The sequence below is a fragment of the Schistocerca piceifrons genome, chromosome 2 (assembly GCF_021461385.2).
Source record: "Schistocerca piceifrons isolate TAMUIC-IGC-003096 chromosome 2, iqSchPice1.1, whole genome shotgun sequence".
NCBI lineage: Eukaryota > Metazoa > Arthropoda > Insecta > Orthoptera > Acrididae > Schistocerca > Schistocerca piceifrons.
This window is the reverse complement of record NC_060139.1, coordinates 184,850,958-184,869,960: the sequence shown is the minus strand read 5'-3', so window position 1 is coordinate 184,869,960 and position 19,003 is coordinate 184,850,958. Positions and strand designations below refer to the sequence as shown.

The following is a 19,003-nucleotide window of genomic DNA, read 5'->3' as shown; positions in this document are numbered from 1 at the left end:
TCCTCATGTTTTATGCCTTACTGAGCATCATGTAACAGTTGGAATTGATGGGCTGCAACTTGATGGGTATGATCTAGCTACTCATTACTGCAGAACAAGTAAGGAGAAAGGTGGTGCTGTAATTTATATAGACAGTAAAATCATTTATAAATCTTTAGATCTAAGTAAGTATTGTGTAGATCAACATTTTGAAGTTTGCGGGACTGAAATTTCTGCAAAGGACATGTTACTTACTGTGCTTGCAATTTACAGAGCTCCAGCAGGGAAGTTTTGCATCTTTATGAATAAGTTAGAATCTCTTTTGACCAAATTGTTCTCTAAAACTAGAAATTTAATAATTGTAGGTGACTTTAATGTCAACTTCTTAACTGATAACAACCTCAAAACTGACCTGGACCACTTAATGAATTCTTACAACTTGGCTGCGATGGTTACCTGGCCCACTAGAGTTACAGAAAATTGCAAGAGCCTTCTAGATAATATTTTCATTGACAAGAATAGAGTCAACAGTGCTAGTGTGAGCAAAGTAATTTATGGCCTGTCTGACCATGATGGACAACTTCTGAAAGTAAATAACATCAGTTTGTGCAATAAAATCTCCCACACCTATAGGTCCTATAGATGTATAAACACTGAAACTGTGTCTGCCTTTAACGACTATTTGTCACAGATAGATTGGGAGCCAGTGTACAGCACATCAGATGTTAAAGATAAATTTAACCTTTTTTTAAATGAATTTATATCTGTATTTGAAATGGCTTTCCCAAAAAAAAACTGTCAGAAAGAACAATGAGGTTTCTTCCAGTAAACCATGGATTACTGGAGGTATAAAAATTTCTTGCAGGACTAAGAGGGAGTTACATGCCTCACTAAGAGTATCAAATGATCCCCTTGAAAGGTCTCATTTTAAGTTATATTGTAAAATTTTAAAAAGGGTGATAAACAAATCCAAGAGCCTGTATATTAAGTCTGAAATTGATAAATCTGAGAACAAAATAAAAGCAGTTTGGAATGTTATAAAGAGAGAGAGTGGCAAGAGTAACAAGAATGTTAATACCACAGAGATAAGCTATAAGGATGAGGTTATTCATAATCCTGTAACAGTTTCCAACATATTCAACAATCACTTCATAAATGCAGCAGAACAAGTAGGTTGTAACGGTTCCTTAAATGCTGCTACGCATTTATTACACAGAGCTAACCCTAACACGTATGACCCAATTTGTATTGCCCCAGTTACTATTACTGAAGTTAAAAATACCATCAAGGCCTTAAAAAATAAAAATTCCACTGGTATTGACAACATTTCACCAAAAATACTGAAGCATTGTAGTGACCACATATGTCAAGTCCTGTGTCACATTTTTAATGAGTCTATCCAGCAAGGTGTTGTCCCAGAGAGATTAAAGCTTGCCGTTGTGAAACCACTTTTCAAGAAGGGTGACAAAACTAATTTATCTAACTACCGTCCAATATCACTACTAAGTAGTTTCTCAAAAGTATTAGAGAAACTAATGTATACAAGAATTGTAGAACATCTTAACAGCCACAACATACTCAACAGAAACCAGTTTGGTTTCCAAAAAGGTAGATCAACTGAGCAGGCTATTTTTTCTCTCACAAATGAAATTTTAGAGTCAATAAATAATAAAATGTCACCTATTGGAATTTTTTGTGACTTGTCTAAGGCCTTTGACTGTGTGGACCACAACATTCTCTTATATAAGGCTAATTTTTATGGCTTGCGAGGTAGCATTGGTAGATGGATAGAATCATATCTGCAAAACAGAAAACAGAAGGTGATAATTAATGGTGCCAATGATAGTCCCATTTCTTCTGATTGGGGCACATTAAAGTGTGGTGTGCCTCAGGGGTCCATCCTAGGACCTTTGCTTTTCCTTATCTTCATCAATGATCTCCCACTTTGCACAGACACCGAGTGTAAATTTACTCTTTTTGCCGATGACACCACTATTCTGCTTGAAAGTCGAACTAACAGTGACCTAGAAAATAAATGTAATGCTGTACTCGTTGACATCCTACACTGGTTTAAGTGCAACGGACTAACTCTAAACATTCAGAAAACTCAGTATATGCAATTTCACACATCTCAACAAGAAAATGAAGTATGCCACTTAAACTGTGGTAACCAAAATATACTACACTGTGAATCATCTAAGTTCTTGGGCATTCTAATTGATGGCAAGCTGAACTGGTCTGAGCATATCTTAGACCTACATAGAAGGCTCAGTGTGGCAACTTATGCTCTGCGTGTAATCACCCCCATTGGTGATGAGGACGCTACTAAAGCTGCCTACTTTGGTTATTTTCATTCTATCATGTCGTATGGCATAATATTTTGGGGCAACAAGCCTTTAGCCAAAAAAATATTTACTGCACAGAAGAGAGCTGTTAGAATCATGAGTGGTGTTCATCCAAGATATTCTTGCAGAAGTCTGTTTCATAAGTTACAAATATTAACACTTACCTCTCAATTCATATTTTCTTTGATGATTTTTGTTTCTAACAACCTATCTCTTTTTAAAACTAATAGTGAATGTCATGATCATAATACTAGGTCTAAAAATGATCTACACAGGGATCTGAAACATTTAAGTCTTGTTCAGAAAGGTGTTCATTATTCAGCCACAAAAATTTTCAACTCCCTTCCATCAGGTAGTAAAGATCACATTAATGTCTTACCTACTTTTAAATGTAAATTGAGAGAATACCTAATGGTAAATTCCTTCTATTCTCTTGATGAGTATCTACAGATAAAGCAATGATTTTTTATACTGATAAAAATTTGTTTGCTATAGATCACATCAACTGTTTACTTTGGAAAATGTACTATATTTCCTTTTTAGGTATTGTTTTATATTACTTGAGCTATACCTTTGATTTGATTTTAACCTACAAACTTATTCATAATCTTATGGTACATTTTTGTCATTTTATATATGTGTATTATTTGTTTAATTTGGAAAATGTACTATATTTCCCTTTTAGGTATTGTTTTATATTACTTGAGCTGTACCTTTGATTTGATTTTAACCTACAAACTTATTCATAATCTTATGGTACATTTTTGTCATTTTATATATGTGTATTATATCTGTTGTATGTAATCATGACTCATTCCACATCCTTGTGATTTATCACAATACGGATTAATGGAATACGAAATAAATAAATAAATAAAAATAAATAGACAAGTAACTGATATTATGACACAGACCTCATTTTTTTTCTCTTCATTCATTAACTGAGAAAGTAACCTGGTAATCTCTTTTTTCTCAGTGCCATCCTTCCTGGAGAAACAAAACATTATTTGCACTGGAAGTCAAAATAATACTGACAAAAAAGGAGTGTGTCTGGAGAGGAATGTATGTCGATTTTCTGGAGGAAAAGTTATTGGTTCCTGCCCTGTTTCTGGCGGCTGCTGTTACTGTAAGTATTGGTATATCAAAACATTTCATGAAATTATAAAATTTTCAAGAGTATTGTGTCCTGTCAACAACCTGTTGAAACAGATGAAAAGAAAGACTGCTTAACAAGGATTGTAGCCTCGTTTCACTTTGACAAAATAACAGTAGCAGACAGCAGATAAATCTGACTTGAAATCTCTTTGTTACTCTTCTCCTCTACCTTTTCAATTATTTAGGACCAGTACTGAGGTTCCGGAAACTACAAAACCATAAGTTGCCTACCATACCAAGCGTATTGATATAATTGAGAGCTATTATGTGTAAAGTGTTATTTACCCTGACACACAAAAGAAGAGAGGGATTTTGGAGAGATACTGGTGGGTATGCAGTCTTATTGTACGAGGTCATTCACTAAGTAATGCCACACATTTTTTAAAAAAGCAGTTAATATACATAGCCATTGTTAGTGCTTCACATTTGATGTTTGTTCTGTGTGCTGGTGAAGTTTCGAACCATTCTGGCACATGGCAGAGCTGTAGTACAGCATCAAAATGGCATCTACACATGACTCACATTACAAGCAGTGTGCTGTTATTGAATTCTTGTGTGCAGAAAAAGAAGCCATGGTGAACATCCATAAATGTTTGTGTGCAGTGTGTGGTAATGCTGCAGTTGATAGGAGTACAGTTGGGTGATGGGTAAAGAAAGCTGCTGCCTCAGGAAATGCACAAACAGAACTCTGTGATCAGCCACGCTCATGATGTGCTGTCACAGCCACTGCTTCAAACATGCTGAATCATGCAGATGCCATTATTCATACTGACTGGCACATCACAACTCGAAAATTTGCTCTACAGTTGTCAGTCAACATTGGAAGTGCATCTGCAATGATGGAGACTCTTGGATATTCAAAGAGGTGCTCACAATGGGTTCCACAAATGCTCACAGCAGACATCATTGCCTCATCTACCATACAGTCCAGATCTGGCACCCTCAGACTTCCATCTCTTTGGGCCACTTTAAATTCTCTATGGGGAACACAGTTTGAAGATGAAGAGAGTGTCAGTCATGCAGTGATAACATGGCTACACCTACATAGAAAAATAGGATATGGACAAGACATGTTGATGTATATTGCCACCAAATTATGACTCATAACAACAAATATGTTCTGAGAAAGAAATGTGGGACATTACTTATTGAATGGCCCTCATGGTATAAGGTAAAGATACTTAAGAAGCCTTATAGGGATCTAACTGCATGCAAAAATACAGTATTCTGAGACCTGGCCACTGGACTGAGAATTGCACTCTGCTACTAGTCAATACATCAGTTTCAGCTGGTCCCTTGCAACTTCTGATAATAATTTTCACAAAGACACAACAGTATGACAATTCTAAGTCATGCAGAAACACCACACTTCAAGTTTCCACAGAAACAAAAGTAATTTATTTGCTTCTATTAAGCCTAGCCAAATCCATCTCTTTCATCAGCTGTCACATTCAGCAAGCTAAATGATACGCTGTTTAGTATGGAATGCATGGAATGCATGCCGACACTAAGCTGCAACACTCACCTATAAAATCAGAAATGACTAATTGGAATTCAATGCCTGCACATAGGAACACTGAGATGTTACATACAGACACATCTAAATGTCAAGATTTTGCAGGTAGGGCTAAGCTGAACATGCAGTCTGTTTTGACAACTTAAAAAGAGGCACTACATGCAACTCGTTCCACCAAGCTCTGCTTAGAAGGGGGTAGTGGCTAGAAGTCATCTACAACCTCATAGTAGATGATATTTTAAGACTCTGATATTAGTGGACAAGAGAGTCCACATAATGAATGGCTAGTAGAAGAGGAGCAGATAACCTAGTACATTGCTGCCTGTGTTACTGCTGCTGGGAAAATCAAAGAAGTTGAAAGTTGCAGGAAGCTGGTGGGATTAGGTTGTACCATGGCAGGAACTAAGTAGCTGAAAAAATCATTTCACAGCTGAAAACTCCATAAAATCTAGATCAATATAGTTAAACATTAGGGAAGTACAACAAATTAAAGAGAAAAATGTGGCAAGAATGTGTAAAGCCCTCTCAATACATCAAAGAGAATTTAAGTTATTCAAGATAAAAAATTTGTAAATTCCTACAGAATCATAAAATTAATAACACTAAAATGCCTTAAGCAATTTTAATAAACCAAATGTCCACAGATACAGCATGAAGAGCTCTATCAAGATACAGTTTCAGACTTTTTATATATGTACATGGAGAGCTGCATCAAACCAGTCTCAGGACTGAAGACTGCAACAACAACAACAACAACAACAACAACTATGAAACTTCCTGGCAGATTAAAACTGTGTGCCCGACTGAGACTCGAACTCGGGACCTTTGCCTTTCGCGGGCAAGTGCTCTACCAACTGAGCTACTGAAGCATGACTCACGCCCGGTACTCACAGCTTTACTTCTGCCAGTACCTCGTCTCCTACCTTCCAAACTTTACAGAAGCTCTCCTGCGGCACGCAGTTTTAATCTGCCAGGAAATTTCATACCAGCGCACACTCCGCTGCAGAGTGAAAATCTCGTTCTGGAAACATCCCCCAGGCTGTGGCTAAGCCATGTCTCCACAATATCCTTTCTTTCAGGAGTGCTAGTTCTGCAAGGTTCACAGGAAAGCTTCTGTAAAGTTTGGAAGGTAGGAGACGAGGTACTGGCAGAAGTAAAGCTGAGAGTACCGGGCGTGAGTCGTGCTTCGGTAGCTCAGTTGGTAGAGCACTTGCCCGCAAAAAGGCAAAGGTTCCGAGTTCGAGTCTCAGTCGGGCACACAGTTTTAATCTGCCAGGAAGTTTCATATCAGCGCACACTCCGCTGCAGAGTGAAAATCTCGTTCTGGAAACAACAACTATATTTTGAATTAAAAGGCAGTATGTTCATTCCAGGAATTAAAACCGCATTTTGACATAATACTGTAAACTGCTAAAAGCAGTAGCAGTATGTGAAAGCACACTACGGCAGCTATCCATAATTGTGCACATTTCTTCATGTTTGATAGTAATTTATATCAGATTAGTGTACATAAACTACCCCACTGATTAAATTGTAAATAACTCAAAAACTAAGAACCGAACCAAAAATGGCTGTTGACAGTTCACTTTGAGAACAGAATGATGTCAGATCTATGTTCCCATAAGTAGTGAGTATGTTGCAGTTTTGAATGACACAGATTTTCAGGAGAACAATTTTCATGCACTTGTAAAAATTTTTGCATGGCAGTTCTGAGAACTTTGAAACATTTTCAGGGAACAATTCTGTCATCTTCTGAAATTTCATGCAGGCATCTTGTAAAGCTTATAAGAGTTTCAGTAGTTAATAATGGACTCTAACTTTTGCACATAGGCATTGAACCTGTAATATTGCCATGAGCTCTGGTGTCATCAGTGTGGTATAGTGCTTAGTGTTGCTGTCTAGTATGCTGTGGATCACTGGTTCAGATCTGACTATCAGCAATTATTCATTATTTTGTGTTTATCATTTATGGAAGGTTCTTGAAATATCTTGTGTTTGTAATGCTTTTTTTATCTTGAATATTCAATGGTTGTATAAATGCTAGCTTTCTGGAACATTGAATGTTTGTTCAGATAACTGCAGTCTCCATTCAAGAGATCAGTCATATTCAGGATAAAAGTCATTGTCAGTAATAAATGTGCTTTCAGTTGTGAGTGATGCGCTTCATGAAGACCCTGCTTTCAGATTTGGACTTGATTGTGGTTTTGATGTGACAGTATTTTGTGGAGATGCTAGGTATCCTCAAGACATCTGCATAGCTGTGACTCCAATTAGGCAATACAAAAGTCATAATCTACATGGACAGGAACCAGAATACAAGCAGCAAATTGCTCCCAAGGTACAAATATTCATGAGGCCAATTAAGTCAATTAATTTCAAGCTGGTAGGTAGTCAGCTGCACATCAGGCACCCATCAGTTTTTATGCTGGTCAGGACCCGACAAAATGGCTGAAAGCATTTGACTGAGTCTCCATATGCAACTGGTGGATGATGCAATGTGTTTGGTAAACATGTAGTTTTACTTGGACAGCAGAGCTCTGCCATGGTTCAAAAACAATGAAAGACAAGCTCAGTTGCCAGCACAAATTCCAGGCCTAATTGAAGAAGACTTTTGGTGACAATTAACAGCAAGTTTATTTAGCAGAAGAACAACTGAAGGACAACGCCCAATGTCATGGCAAAACAACACAATCATACATATAGAAAATTTTGGTCCTTTTTAACACTGTAAATGCAAATATGATAGAAGCCAATAAAACCTCACATTTTATGAAAGGAGTCACAGGCAACATGTACCAAGCTCTTCTGGTAAAGGATGCTGCAACATCAGAAAAAATCATCAAGTAGTGTTAATGCATCAAAGAAATGCAATAGACAAGGGTTGGATAAAAGAAGTATGGTCAACTCCTGAATGTGTTTCCTATGGCAGTTGTTGAAGACCATCACAACCTCCCTTCTATCCTACATCAGATAGCAAGAGACTAGATACAGTTGTGTAGGGCAGATAGAAACATCAGACTGAGAACACAAGATACAATAGCCATGAACATCAATCCCATATGTCAGGATGTAATAAAGAATGTTGAAGAAGAGGTGTATCGATCTTTGATGTCAATCTCCACTACCACTCGAACGCACCATGAAAGAAAGGACTCAGCCAGTGCAGTCTTACACAGCCACTGTCAGACAACAACTTAGCATCCAACCAACAAAAGGTACAACCAAGTAAAACATCTCAAATATGAACAGAGATTTGGAGAATAGAGGACAACATGCAGGTCTATTTTCATTGTGGATACAATCAAGCAATGGAAAATCCAGGATGGAATGTAACAATATTAGAGAAGGAAAGGTATCACTCACCATATAGTGGCAATGCTGAGTTGCACCAGTCATCTGCAGATCATTTATAGTCAAACTGTGGGATGAAGCTCATCACCATACCCTGGACAAGGTAGATCCACAACATGTCATAGCCACTATACATTGCTGTACAAATGTACCAACCACTGACCAAGCTGCCAAGTTCACAAAAACTAAGCAAGGTGACTATCTATAGAGGTGCGGCCATCACAGACAAAAATCCTCCATGAATGACAGCCACCAAGATGACATGAAATATCATCAATGTCATCTTTGACACAGCCAATCAGTCCAGGCACTAGTCAACTCAAGTACTGTTTCTCTGTGGTGTTGAATGCTTATCATTGATAAACTAATGAAGACTATGTTCCTTGGTATGAGAGTAAGGTTGCTGAAGTTCGCAAATGGGGAATACGTCCAGCTGATGGGGATGTATATTACAAGAATAACAATCAATGATAGAACACAGCCTTTCAAATTTCTCATATTGACAAAATGTAATCATGATGTTATTTTCAGATGGGACTTTTCAGCCATCACAGGAAAACATAGACTGTGGAAGATCAGAGCTCCAGATTCATCAAGGCTAGACCAACAATCACACCTAACAAAGATTGCTCTGGGTGGTTGTTTGCCATGAAAGACATTGTGATCCCACCATCATCAATGATAAGAGTTTCTGTCATCAATATAGATGCAGTAAACTGTGAAGAGTTTATCCATTGCGAAAAGCTACTCAAGCTCACATGTCTGTGGTGATCAAAAGCTTTTAAGTGGTCAAGGAGAACTTTGTACCACTAATAGTTCCTAAAGGTATGTGCATAGGGACAACGAAACCAGTCCAGGCGGGACAGCTTAGAGTCACTGATGAATAATCTTGCTCTGGTACCACTACAGACAACACAGGGGAGGAAGAAGCTACAATCAGACTGTCATTAGGATCTAGCCTGACTGAGGCACAATGTTGGCAAGTAACAAGTAATTACCATTCTGTACCAGTTTTCAGTGCTTTCAAATCAGGAGTGGAGAAAAGACAACACAAGCAGCCCATGATAAAGCACCCTATCAACACCATAAATCATACACCAATCAGCCAGCACTAATGGCTGAATGACGGGGGTGATCCAGGAGAAGGGGGGGGGGGGGGGGGGGGAGTGGATAAGATGCTGCAAGATGACATCATTGGACCTTCAGACAGTCCTTTATCCTCTGTTGTGGTCCTTGTGATGAAGAAAGATGGCAATAGCATTTTGTGTCAACTACCAATGACTGAATAAAATCAAAAAAGAAAAATGCCTATCCACTGCTGCACATTGATGACATCCTGGGCTGCTTGAAAGCAGCAAGTGTTTCTCAACTGTGGACACACAGCCAGGCTACAGACAAGTCAAATGTGATGAATCTGACCAGGAAAAACTATTAGTTCACAATTATGATGTAATGCTCCAGCTGCCTTTGAACGTATGATGGACAACCTGCAGTGACACCTTAAATGGAGTATATGTCTGTGCTATTTGTATGACATTGTCACTTTGTCAAAGACATTTGAAGAACATCTATAACAGCTAAAAATTGTGTTGAAGTGTGTTCAAACTGCAGGTCTTCCCCTGAATCCAAAGAAGTGCCTCTTCTTCAACCAAGGAATAAAAATCTTCCCCTGAATCCAAAGAAGTGCCTCTTCTTCACCCGAGGAATAAAAGTCTTGGAGAACATAGGGAATGGCGATGGAGTCTACACTGATCCAGAGAAAATAATAGCAGTCACACATTTTGTGAGTGCTTGGCACATTTATGATGTGAGAAGTTTTCTCAGAATGTGTTTGTACCATTGGCAAGTTATAAAGGACTTTTGTGACTGCTTGGCACATTTGTGATGTGAGAAGTTTTCTCAGAATGTGCTTGTACCACTGGCAAGTTATAAAGGACTTCTGTACCAAGGCACATTCCTTGCATGAACTACTGGAGGGAGATGCCAAATTTTCTTGGAATGCAAATAATGTACTTTGTTGAGAAAAAAAACTTATTTATTCTCAATAAAGTGGTGAGTTTGGTTTTCAAATACTTAGATTTACTTCTGAATCTGGAGACACTGTTTACGGAAGAAGTCACTTGACCAAGGAGCTTATAAAAACACCTAAGAGTAAAAGTGCGAGTGTTGTGACTCAAAATAAAAAACAGAGATAAACAAAACATTATGCTCATAAATGATGTTGATTAATAATTTAACAAAAAACTTCTTTTTAAATATGTTAATAAAAAGAATTTACTTTAATGCTTTCCCTTGTTAAACAGATATCAACAAACAGGCAAACTCACTAAACAAAACAAAACTGAGTTTTACAACAGTCCCATTTGATTACACAATATCTTCATATGTGTCTTCGGTAGAGCTTTGGTCATGATGTCCACTACCTGCTCTTCAGATGGGATTTGATGAACTCTAATTCTTCCTTCATCAAGTTTTTCATGAATAAAGAAATGCTTGCTGGCTGTATGTTTGGCTCAGAGATGAAATTCTGGATTCTCTGTCAACTTCACTACTGCTGAATTGTCAATTCAGAGAAGTGGAATTTCAGATAGTCTTGTTGTTTCTCTGAATATACAGGTTAACCAAATAATCCCCTTGCAGCTTCATTTGCAGCAACTAGTTCAGCTTCAGTTGTAGATGTTGCTACCATGATTTGTCGCTGACTTAGCCATGATATCGCCCCTCCTGAGTAGTTGATGACTACTCCAGATGTTGATCCGAATGTTTTTGAGCAGCCTCCAAAATCTGCATCACTGTAGCATTCCAGAGGTGTGCTCTTTCCTCTTGATATGATATATGATTTCATATTCAGTCGTCCCTGATACATAATGAAAAACCCTTTTTACTCTTAATATGTCTTCCTTGGTGGGATTCTCAAGACATCTTGACAGAACACTTACACTGAAAGCTAGGTCTGGTCTTGTGCCAAGCATCAGATATATTAATGCTCCAACTGCTTCTTTATATGGAAAAGACTGTACTACAGAGTCATCTTTCCCTGAATGTGAAACATATGTAACTTTCAACATTGGGGTAGAAACTGCTTTACACTCTGAAAAGTTGAAACATTTTAAAATTTATTGTGCATAAGCCTTCTGGCAAATCTTGATATAGCTATCCTTGCCAGGTTCAATTTACAGGCCTAAATAATAGTTTGTAGGTGCCATTGTGACCTTGAACTCCTTTTGCAATTGTTGAAAGAAAATGCTCAAATCATTTGAATCGGTGGCAGCTACCAACCCACCGTCAACATACAAAATTACCAGAACTTCTTTGCAATTTTTACTTTGAATATACAAGCATGGATCTTCTTGGCTTACTCTGGAATCTAGACTGATCGAAAATTCTCTGAATCACTTGTTCCAGAATCTTGGTGCTTGTTTTAAACCATACAGACTTTTCTTTAACCTGAAAACTCTGTTGGTACCATCTTCATAACCTATTAGTTGTGCCATATAAATGGTTTCCTCAATTTTTCCATACAGGAAGGCTGTTGACACATCAAACTGTCCAAGATACATTCTTTTAGTTGCAGCAATACTCAGAATAGACTGAATGTAATCTACACCTTCTTCTTGATTGAAACCCTTGGCAACCAGTCGAAGCTTAAATTTTTTGATCTGACCCTCTTCATTTGTTTTCAGTCGAAACACCCAATTACATGGTATTGCCTTGGCACCCTTTGGTAAGTCTTCAAGCTCCCAGGTTTTATTTCAAATCAGAGATTCCATTTCTCTGTCCTTTGTTTCTTTACATTTGATGCTGTCTTCATGTCTAAGAGCACCCTCATAGGTTTCAGGAACCTCAGTTGTGACAAAGAAATCTTCTGTTATCATTCCATAATCATTGAGGTATTTTGGTCTCTTTAATGATGATTTATCTCTTAACTTCACTCCTATTTCCTCTTTGCAAGTTTCCAGAATGTCATCATCAGATTCTGTGTCTAAACAAGTTTCATGCTCCAAACTATCTTCTGAGTGTGTATTTTCCTCACTCTCTGATTAATCTTTAATATAATCTGGACCTGCAATGGGCTTTTCAACATCTTGAAATGGTAGTGATACTTGTTCAGTACAACATCCCAGTTTTCTTCAAATTGCACATCTCTGGTAAGCACAATTGAATTACTTTCTTTTACCCAAATCCTGAAGCGTTCATCACCATCATAACCAATGCGATGTCCTTTCACAGCTTTCTTGTCCATTTTCCTTTGTTTTTCACTTGCAATGTGTGCATAATATGTTGAGCCAATAATCCTAAGATGTTTAGTTCGAGGTTTTTTCCGTTCCCACAACCTGTAAGGGCTGACACCTTCTACAGATGACTTCCCTGTCCTATTCAAGATGTAAATTGCTGTGTTAACCAGTTCAGCCCATATCTGTTCTGGATAAGTGACATCTGGATTTGAATACTTAAGTGTCCTGGCCATCTCAACAACTGTCCTATCATCCCACTTACAAATAACATTTTGCTCAGGAGTATAAGGAGCAGTCAATCGCTGTATTATACCATTTGAACTTAAGATGGATCTAACCTCTTCGTTATCAAACTCCTTGCCATTGTCACTCAGCATCACTTTAACAGAGTACCCCAATGCCTTTGTACGTGAGAGAAAATCTTTGAGAATTTTACTCAACTCTGATTTTTCTGCAGCAAAATAACCACTGCGAAACTTGGTGTAATTGTCTTTGAAAAAAATGAGGGAATGTTTCTTCTGGAATGACTCATGAAAAGGTCCATATAGATCACTGATATCAACTCAGCAGGCCTTGTTGACTTTTCTCTAGTTCCAAATGGTAGACAATGCGCTTTCCCAAATTTGTATAGTTCACAAATCTCTGCCCCTTCCTTAACATCAATGTTAAATTCCTTTTTGAGTTTTGTTTTAACATGACACTTGTCTTGATGACCCCATCTCTCATGATACAGTTGAAGTACATCAAATATATCTTCCACTGAAAGATTCACAGTTGCACCCTTTTCTGGCACTAAGGGCTTAATTTCTGCTTTGTGTAAAGTACCACCAACTTTCTGATTTCCATGCAGTCTCATTCTACTACCAATTATCAAACAGTAATATGTAATACTTGACTGAAATATACTATTTTTGTTACAATCTTGGGCAGCTGAAACAGGAATAAGGTTTATGGAAATTTTTGGTACATACCAGACATCAGTCAGGGTCAGCTCTTCACATCTGTTGCCAACTGTTGACAGAATCTGAACTGATCCTCTTCCTGTTGCTTCTAGAGACTCCTGTGCAGTGGCATTTACACAGGAGGGATTGTTGAATGCTTCAAAGCTGACAAAGTAATCAGGACTATTTGTCATGTGTTTTGTTGCACCATTGTCAATCCACCAGCTGTGTACATCCACTTCTAATGAACAAGCCTCGCCACAAATAGTAAACAATGCTACATTCATTACTACAGTTTTGTCCATGTTTTTCTGAACAGTTGTATTTTTAACTGGTCTTCCATCAGCAATCCACTTCTTACAATATTTGACCCAGTGGCCCGGTTCTTTGCAATAGTTACAGTTTCATTGAATTTTGAATTTGCTAGTTTTTATTTTGTTTTGTACACCTGATTTGACTATTAATGCCTCTTGTTCGATTTTGTCACTAATCTTTCAGAAATTTCTCTCAAACATGCACAATTGTTCCTCTAATTCATCAAAAGTTTTCTTATCATCTTTTCTTAATAACATCCAACTTGATTTGAAGGAATCAAAGCTTGCAGTAGAATATGTAAAACATTAAATACCAATATCAGATCAGGTAGCACAGTTTCTCCCTTTGCTTTAAATACGTTGTTCAATTCATTCCACAGACTTAACTTTGCAATGTGTCTGGAGATGTCTTCTCCCACTGTCCAATTAAATGTGAAGAAATCTGAACAAATCTTGAACAGCTGGTCCTTTGATGATGCTTCAAAATTCTGCTTCAATGCCTCTCATGCTTCATGAGCCATTTCTTTGTCCATGATCTTATGATACACAGTGTCTGTAACTGCACTTGTAATCATTGACTTGGCATAACTGTTCACTTTATGATAAAAATCTGACTTGGCTTTATGATTCTTTATTGTTGCATCATTAGCACCTTCAGACAGTGGCTCAGGTTTTACTATCTTACATCTAAAGCTCCTTCATGATAGTCAATTGGATCTTATATTTTTCTCTTCCACACTGGCCAATCAGTTTCACTATTCAATGGCTTGATATGTTTTACCAGATCCATTTCAACTCTAAAACCAGAAACACACTCTCAAATATGAGTTAAAAGAAAACTGTATCTGTCACTTTTTGCACACATGTTTACACATGTAACTGGGACCCATAACCTATTATATTTTGTTGAGGAAAAAAAAACTTATTTATTCTTAATAAAGATCAGGTGCTGACAAAAAGTAGTGAGTTTGGTTTTCAAATACTTAGATTTATTTCTGAATCTGGAGGCACTGTTTACACAAGAAGTCCCTTGACCAAGGAGCTTCTAATAACACCTAAGATTAAAAGTGCGAGTGTTGTGAATCAAAATAAGAAACAGAGATAAAAAAAATATTATGCTCATATATGATGTTGATTAATAATTTAACACAGAACTTCTTTTTAAATATGTTAATAAAAAGAATTTACTTTAACAGCAAGAAAGATCTTTCTTTGTCCTCATGGAGGCACTACCATGTTCTCCTTTGTATGATGAGAATCTCCTTTGTATGATGAGAATGCCAACAAAGAAATTCACACCAATGTTAGCAGTTTTGGGATAGGGTCAGTTCTGAGAAAAAGTCAGAAAGGTGCTGAAAAGGTGATAGCTTATACTTTCAGAATACACTCCAATCTGAAAGGAACTATTCTACAATCAAGGAAGAGCACATAGCAGTTGTTTGGGCCATCAACAAGTTCTGGCCATATTCATTTGGCACACCACTCACTGGTATGATGGATAGCCATTCTCTAAGCTGGATGACTAGCTTGAAGGATCCATTGGGTTGACTGGTGAGATGGGCACTGAGGCTTTGGGAGATCAATGTCACAATGGAATATGAAAACACAAGGATGTTGCTGCCTTTCAAAGAATCCTTTGGCAGAAGGCAGCAGTGTGGATGAAATCTCATTCACTGTTGCATTAAATGATATTGTTGCTGAACAGAAGGAAGATCCAACATTGCTGGAAACCATAGAAGCCTTGAAGAAGGAGGAACCTACAGGAGGAGGGTTCCAATTTACAAACTGAACATTGTACAAGAGGGATCATGATTCAATGGGGCAGAAATGGTCATCCAGCTCATGTGTGGCCTGCAATCCTGAAGTATATTCATGACACTCAAACATCTGGTCACCTGCATTTCATGAAGACTCTAGACTGAATCAGATGCAGGTATAACTGGCCAGGTCTCTATTAGTCTGTTAGACTATGTGAGCCACTGTAAGGAATTCCATTGATGGAAGCACATGCCACAGTTACCCCTGAGCCATCTGGTAGCAATCCAGTCTGCAGCAGCACTATTCTAACAAACTGGAATTAACCTCTTGTGGAGGTTACTTAAGTCAACAAATGGGAATCAATGGATACTCTTCTGCACTGACTGCCTTACCGATTATGCTGTCACCAAAGCCGTGCCAACTGCTGAATCTCCAGGAATTGCAAATTTACTTGTCTGTGATATCATTTTGAAGCATGGAACATCCTTAATGATACCCTCTGATCATGGAAAAGCTTTCCAGTTGAGTCTAGTATCTGAGACAATTTAATATCATGACATCACACACAGGATGACAACTGCCTACTAACCACAGATGAATGGCCTCACAGGACACTTTAATAAGACATTGGCAGACATCCTCTCAATGTATTTTGAGGTGGAGCACAGAAATTGGGATAGAATACTGCCCATCATGACACTCGCATACAACACAGTGAAGCAAGTCACTACAAGTTTCACTCCATTCTTTCCACCCCACAGGTGTGAGGCCAAAAAGACAATGGATACACTGTTCCCATTTCAACTGGATGATACTCAGGATGACTACACAATACACCTTATCCACTGGGTCCAAAGAAGCAGAGCAGCTGGCTCATGTATGCACCCAGGACACCCATGAGAAAGACCAAGGGAACTATAATGACAAGCACCAAGAAGTGAGACAAACCCAGGACTACCAGAAAAGCTACTAAATCACTACTTTGCTTGTCGGACATTATATACAAAGTTGAGGATTACGACCTTTCATTACGAAGAGATAAGTGCAGAGACATTGTACATGTCCTCCATATGAAGTCCTACCAGAGTCCAGAGATGGAGATCAATGATGGGAGACTCAATGGAACTGACAATCCTCTCAACTATGGCAAATCTTTGCTGGGAGAAGCTACCTTTGATGCTCACCATAGTGAAGAGGAATAAAGATAACAACCAGAATGTGAGGATCAATGAGCATCACCATACACAGGATGAGTGACAAGATCTGGACCCAGGATGCTGTTGTCTGCTCAAGTTAGAACTTTTGAAATAGTGGGTCACTGTTTCTCCAGGATAGGCATCAATGCTGCGAGCTCTGGTGCCAACAATGTGGGTCACCAGTTCAAACCTGACCACCTACAATTATTTGTTATTTCATATTTACTGCTACTGGAAGGTTCTTGAGATAGCTGATGTTTGTAATGATTTATATCTGGAATATTTGATGGTTTCTGGAACATTCAGTGTTTGTATAAATAACTGTACTGCCTGTTGAAGAGATCAGTTCTGTTCTGGTTGTAATAAAAGTGCTTTTAGATCCAAGTGTTGTGCATCATTGATGACTCTGCCTTCAGATTTGGACTTGATTGTGTTTTCAATGTGACAATATTTTTCACTGCAGAACTTTAACTTTTGAGCAGATGTGTTGGGCTTCTGATATTTTATGTCTTTTAGTTGGAAAACTTTCATATTTTAGCAGATGCACTGGACTTGTCAATTTTTTGACAGTTAGCCACAAGAAATTTAGTTCTGAACATTGACATGATGTGCTGCACTTAGCATTTTTTGTAATTGTTAAGGATATCCGTCACTGCATAAGTTCATGAACTTGAAGAAATATTTTTGTTTTTAAACATAAGCCAACTGGTGTCTTGAAAATTATTAATTTTCATCTGTAGTTATTTATTTTTTAAGAAGTCAGCACAGAACTATTCATTGGGTGATGAAACAGGTGTGTGAATGTCCTCTATATGACAACACAACCAATAAACAAAAAATCCAAGCATTTGATAAATCCTCAATATACCACAACTTAAATAGTAAGTACTGGGGGCAAGTATGGTAGGAGAGGGCAAAAGTACACACTTTTGGTTTTACTAAATATTAAAAAAATATTTAAAAAATATTTAAAAAATATTTAAAAAAACTTGCAACAATATTATATCAATTACACATGCAATACCTAGTTTGACGCCTTGGTAACATTGTGCAAAAGTTTCATTGCCACATAGTTATTATTAAATGAGTAATAAAAGTATTCCTGAAAATAATTTTCCATACTCTTGCCCCATGCTGTGGGGTAAGCGTATGCTGGCCTGGGGCAAAAGTACACAGTGCATACTTTTACTCCTTACTGCAAAAAATACAAAAGATTACACATAAATGTATGGAAAGTGAATTAGGAACTCTTTATTTTTCAGAAAATGCAAAAATAAATGTCATAATGATCTGAGAGTAAGGCTGAAAAAATGTTTATGGAGGAAAATGCAGTGCCGCACTATTGCTTGTTGTTCTTCCAGCGAAAAACTTTTTGTGAATTTGTGAAGATACTCGCTACCTTTGCCAGTTTTAAGAATTTTCTTAAGCAGCCTCTGAAAACCTGGTAGCTTTGCATGTGTGTCATATTGAGCTCCTATTTTCACCATCTCTACTGATCTCGTTGTTGATGTAATATTAAAACTTATCTTCTTTCTGTCCTGCCCCTGTCTTTCCCAATCACCTTTCCTTGCTTTATCATTTATTACATACAAATGTCCCTATCCATAACTGGGTAATATTCATATTGCTACAAATTCATATCCTTTTCATCTATTGTGCTCCATAATCATTAGATCTCGTTCCTCCCTTCTCCGTCTCTGCTCTCTCAAGAACCCCTCAGCCCAGTAGCATCATATTAATGCAAGCTCAAGTTCAACATCTGAGCTACAATTTTGAACTTCTTGTTTAAACAGGGTGATTTTACTAAATGGGTACAAATTGCAGGAAACAATATCTGAGAAGGTAAGGAGCAAAAAAAGATCATATAGACATACGGCCAGATATGCATGGCATCTACACTACCAACTAACTTTGTCTGAACAGGCCTTGGAAGGCCCATTGGTAACGATCAGCCACCATGCCATCCTCAGCCCACAGGCATCACTAGCTGGAGATACGGAGGGGCATGTGGTCAGCACACCACTCTCCTGGCTGTATGTCAGTTTATGGGACCGGTTATTTATTAATTCATCATGCCTGTACTGTTCAATGCAGTGCATGATATGCTGTGATGTGATCACCATCAGAAAATGTGTTGGAAGTGGTTCCACGGGCATCTAAGCATGTGTGAACACGACACAGCAGCAACTGACACACATGCTCTAATGTGTCAT

At 37.9% G+C, this 19,003-nt stretch overlaps 1 protein-coding gene across 1 annotated transcript in view; it reads left to right on the top strand.

Moving 5' to 3' along the window:
- Window positions 1–19,003, top strand: part of LOC124775235 — a 104,784-nt gene that overhangs the window by 42,182 nt on the left and 43,599 nt on the right. Inside the window, exon 3 of the mRNA XM_047250073.1 lies at window positions 3,301–3,450. Coding sequence (XP_047106029.1) covers window positions 3,301–3,450 — 150 coding nt within the window. The remainder of the gene's footprint in view (window positions 1–3,300; window positions 3,451–19,003) is intronic.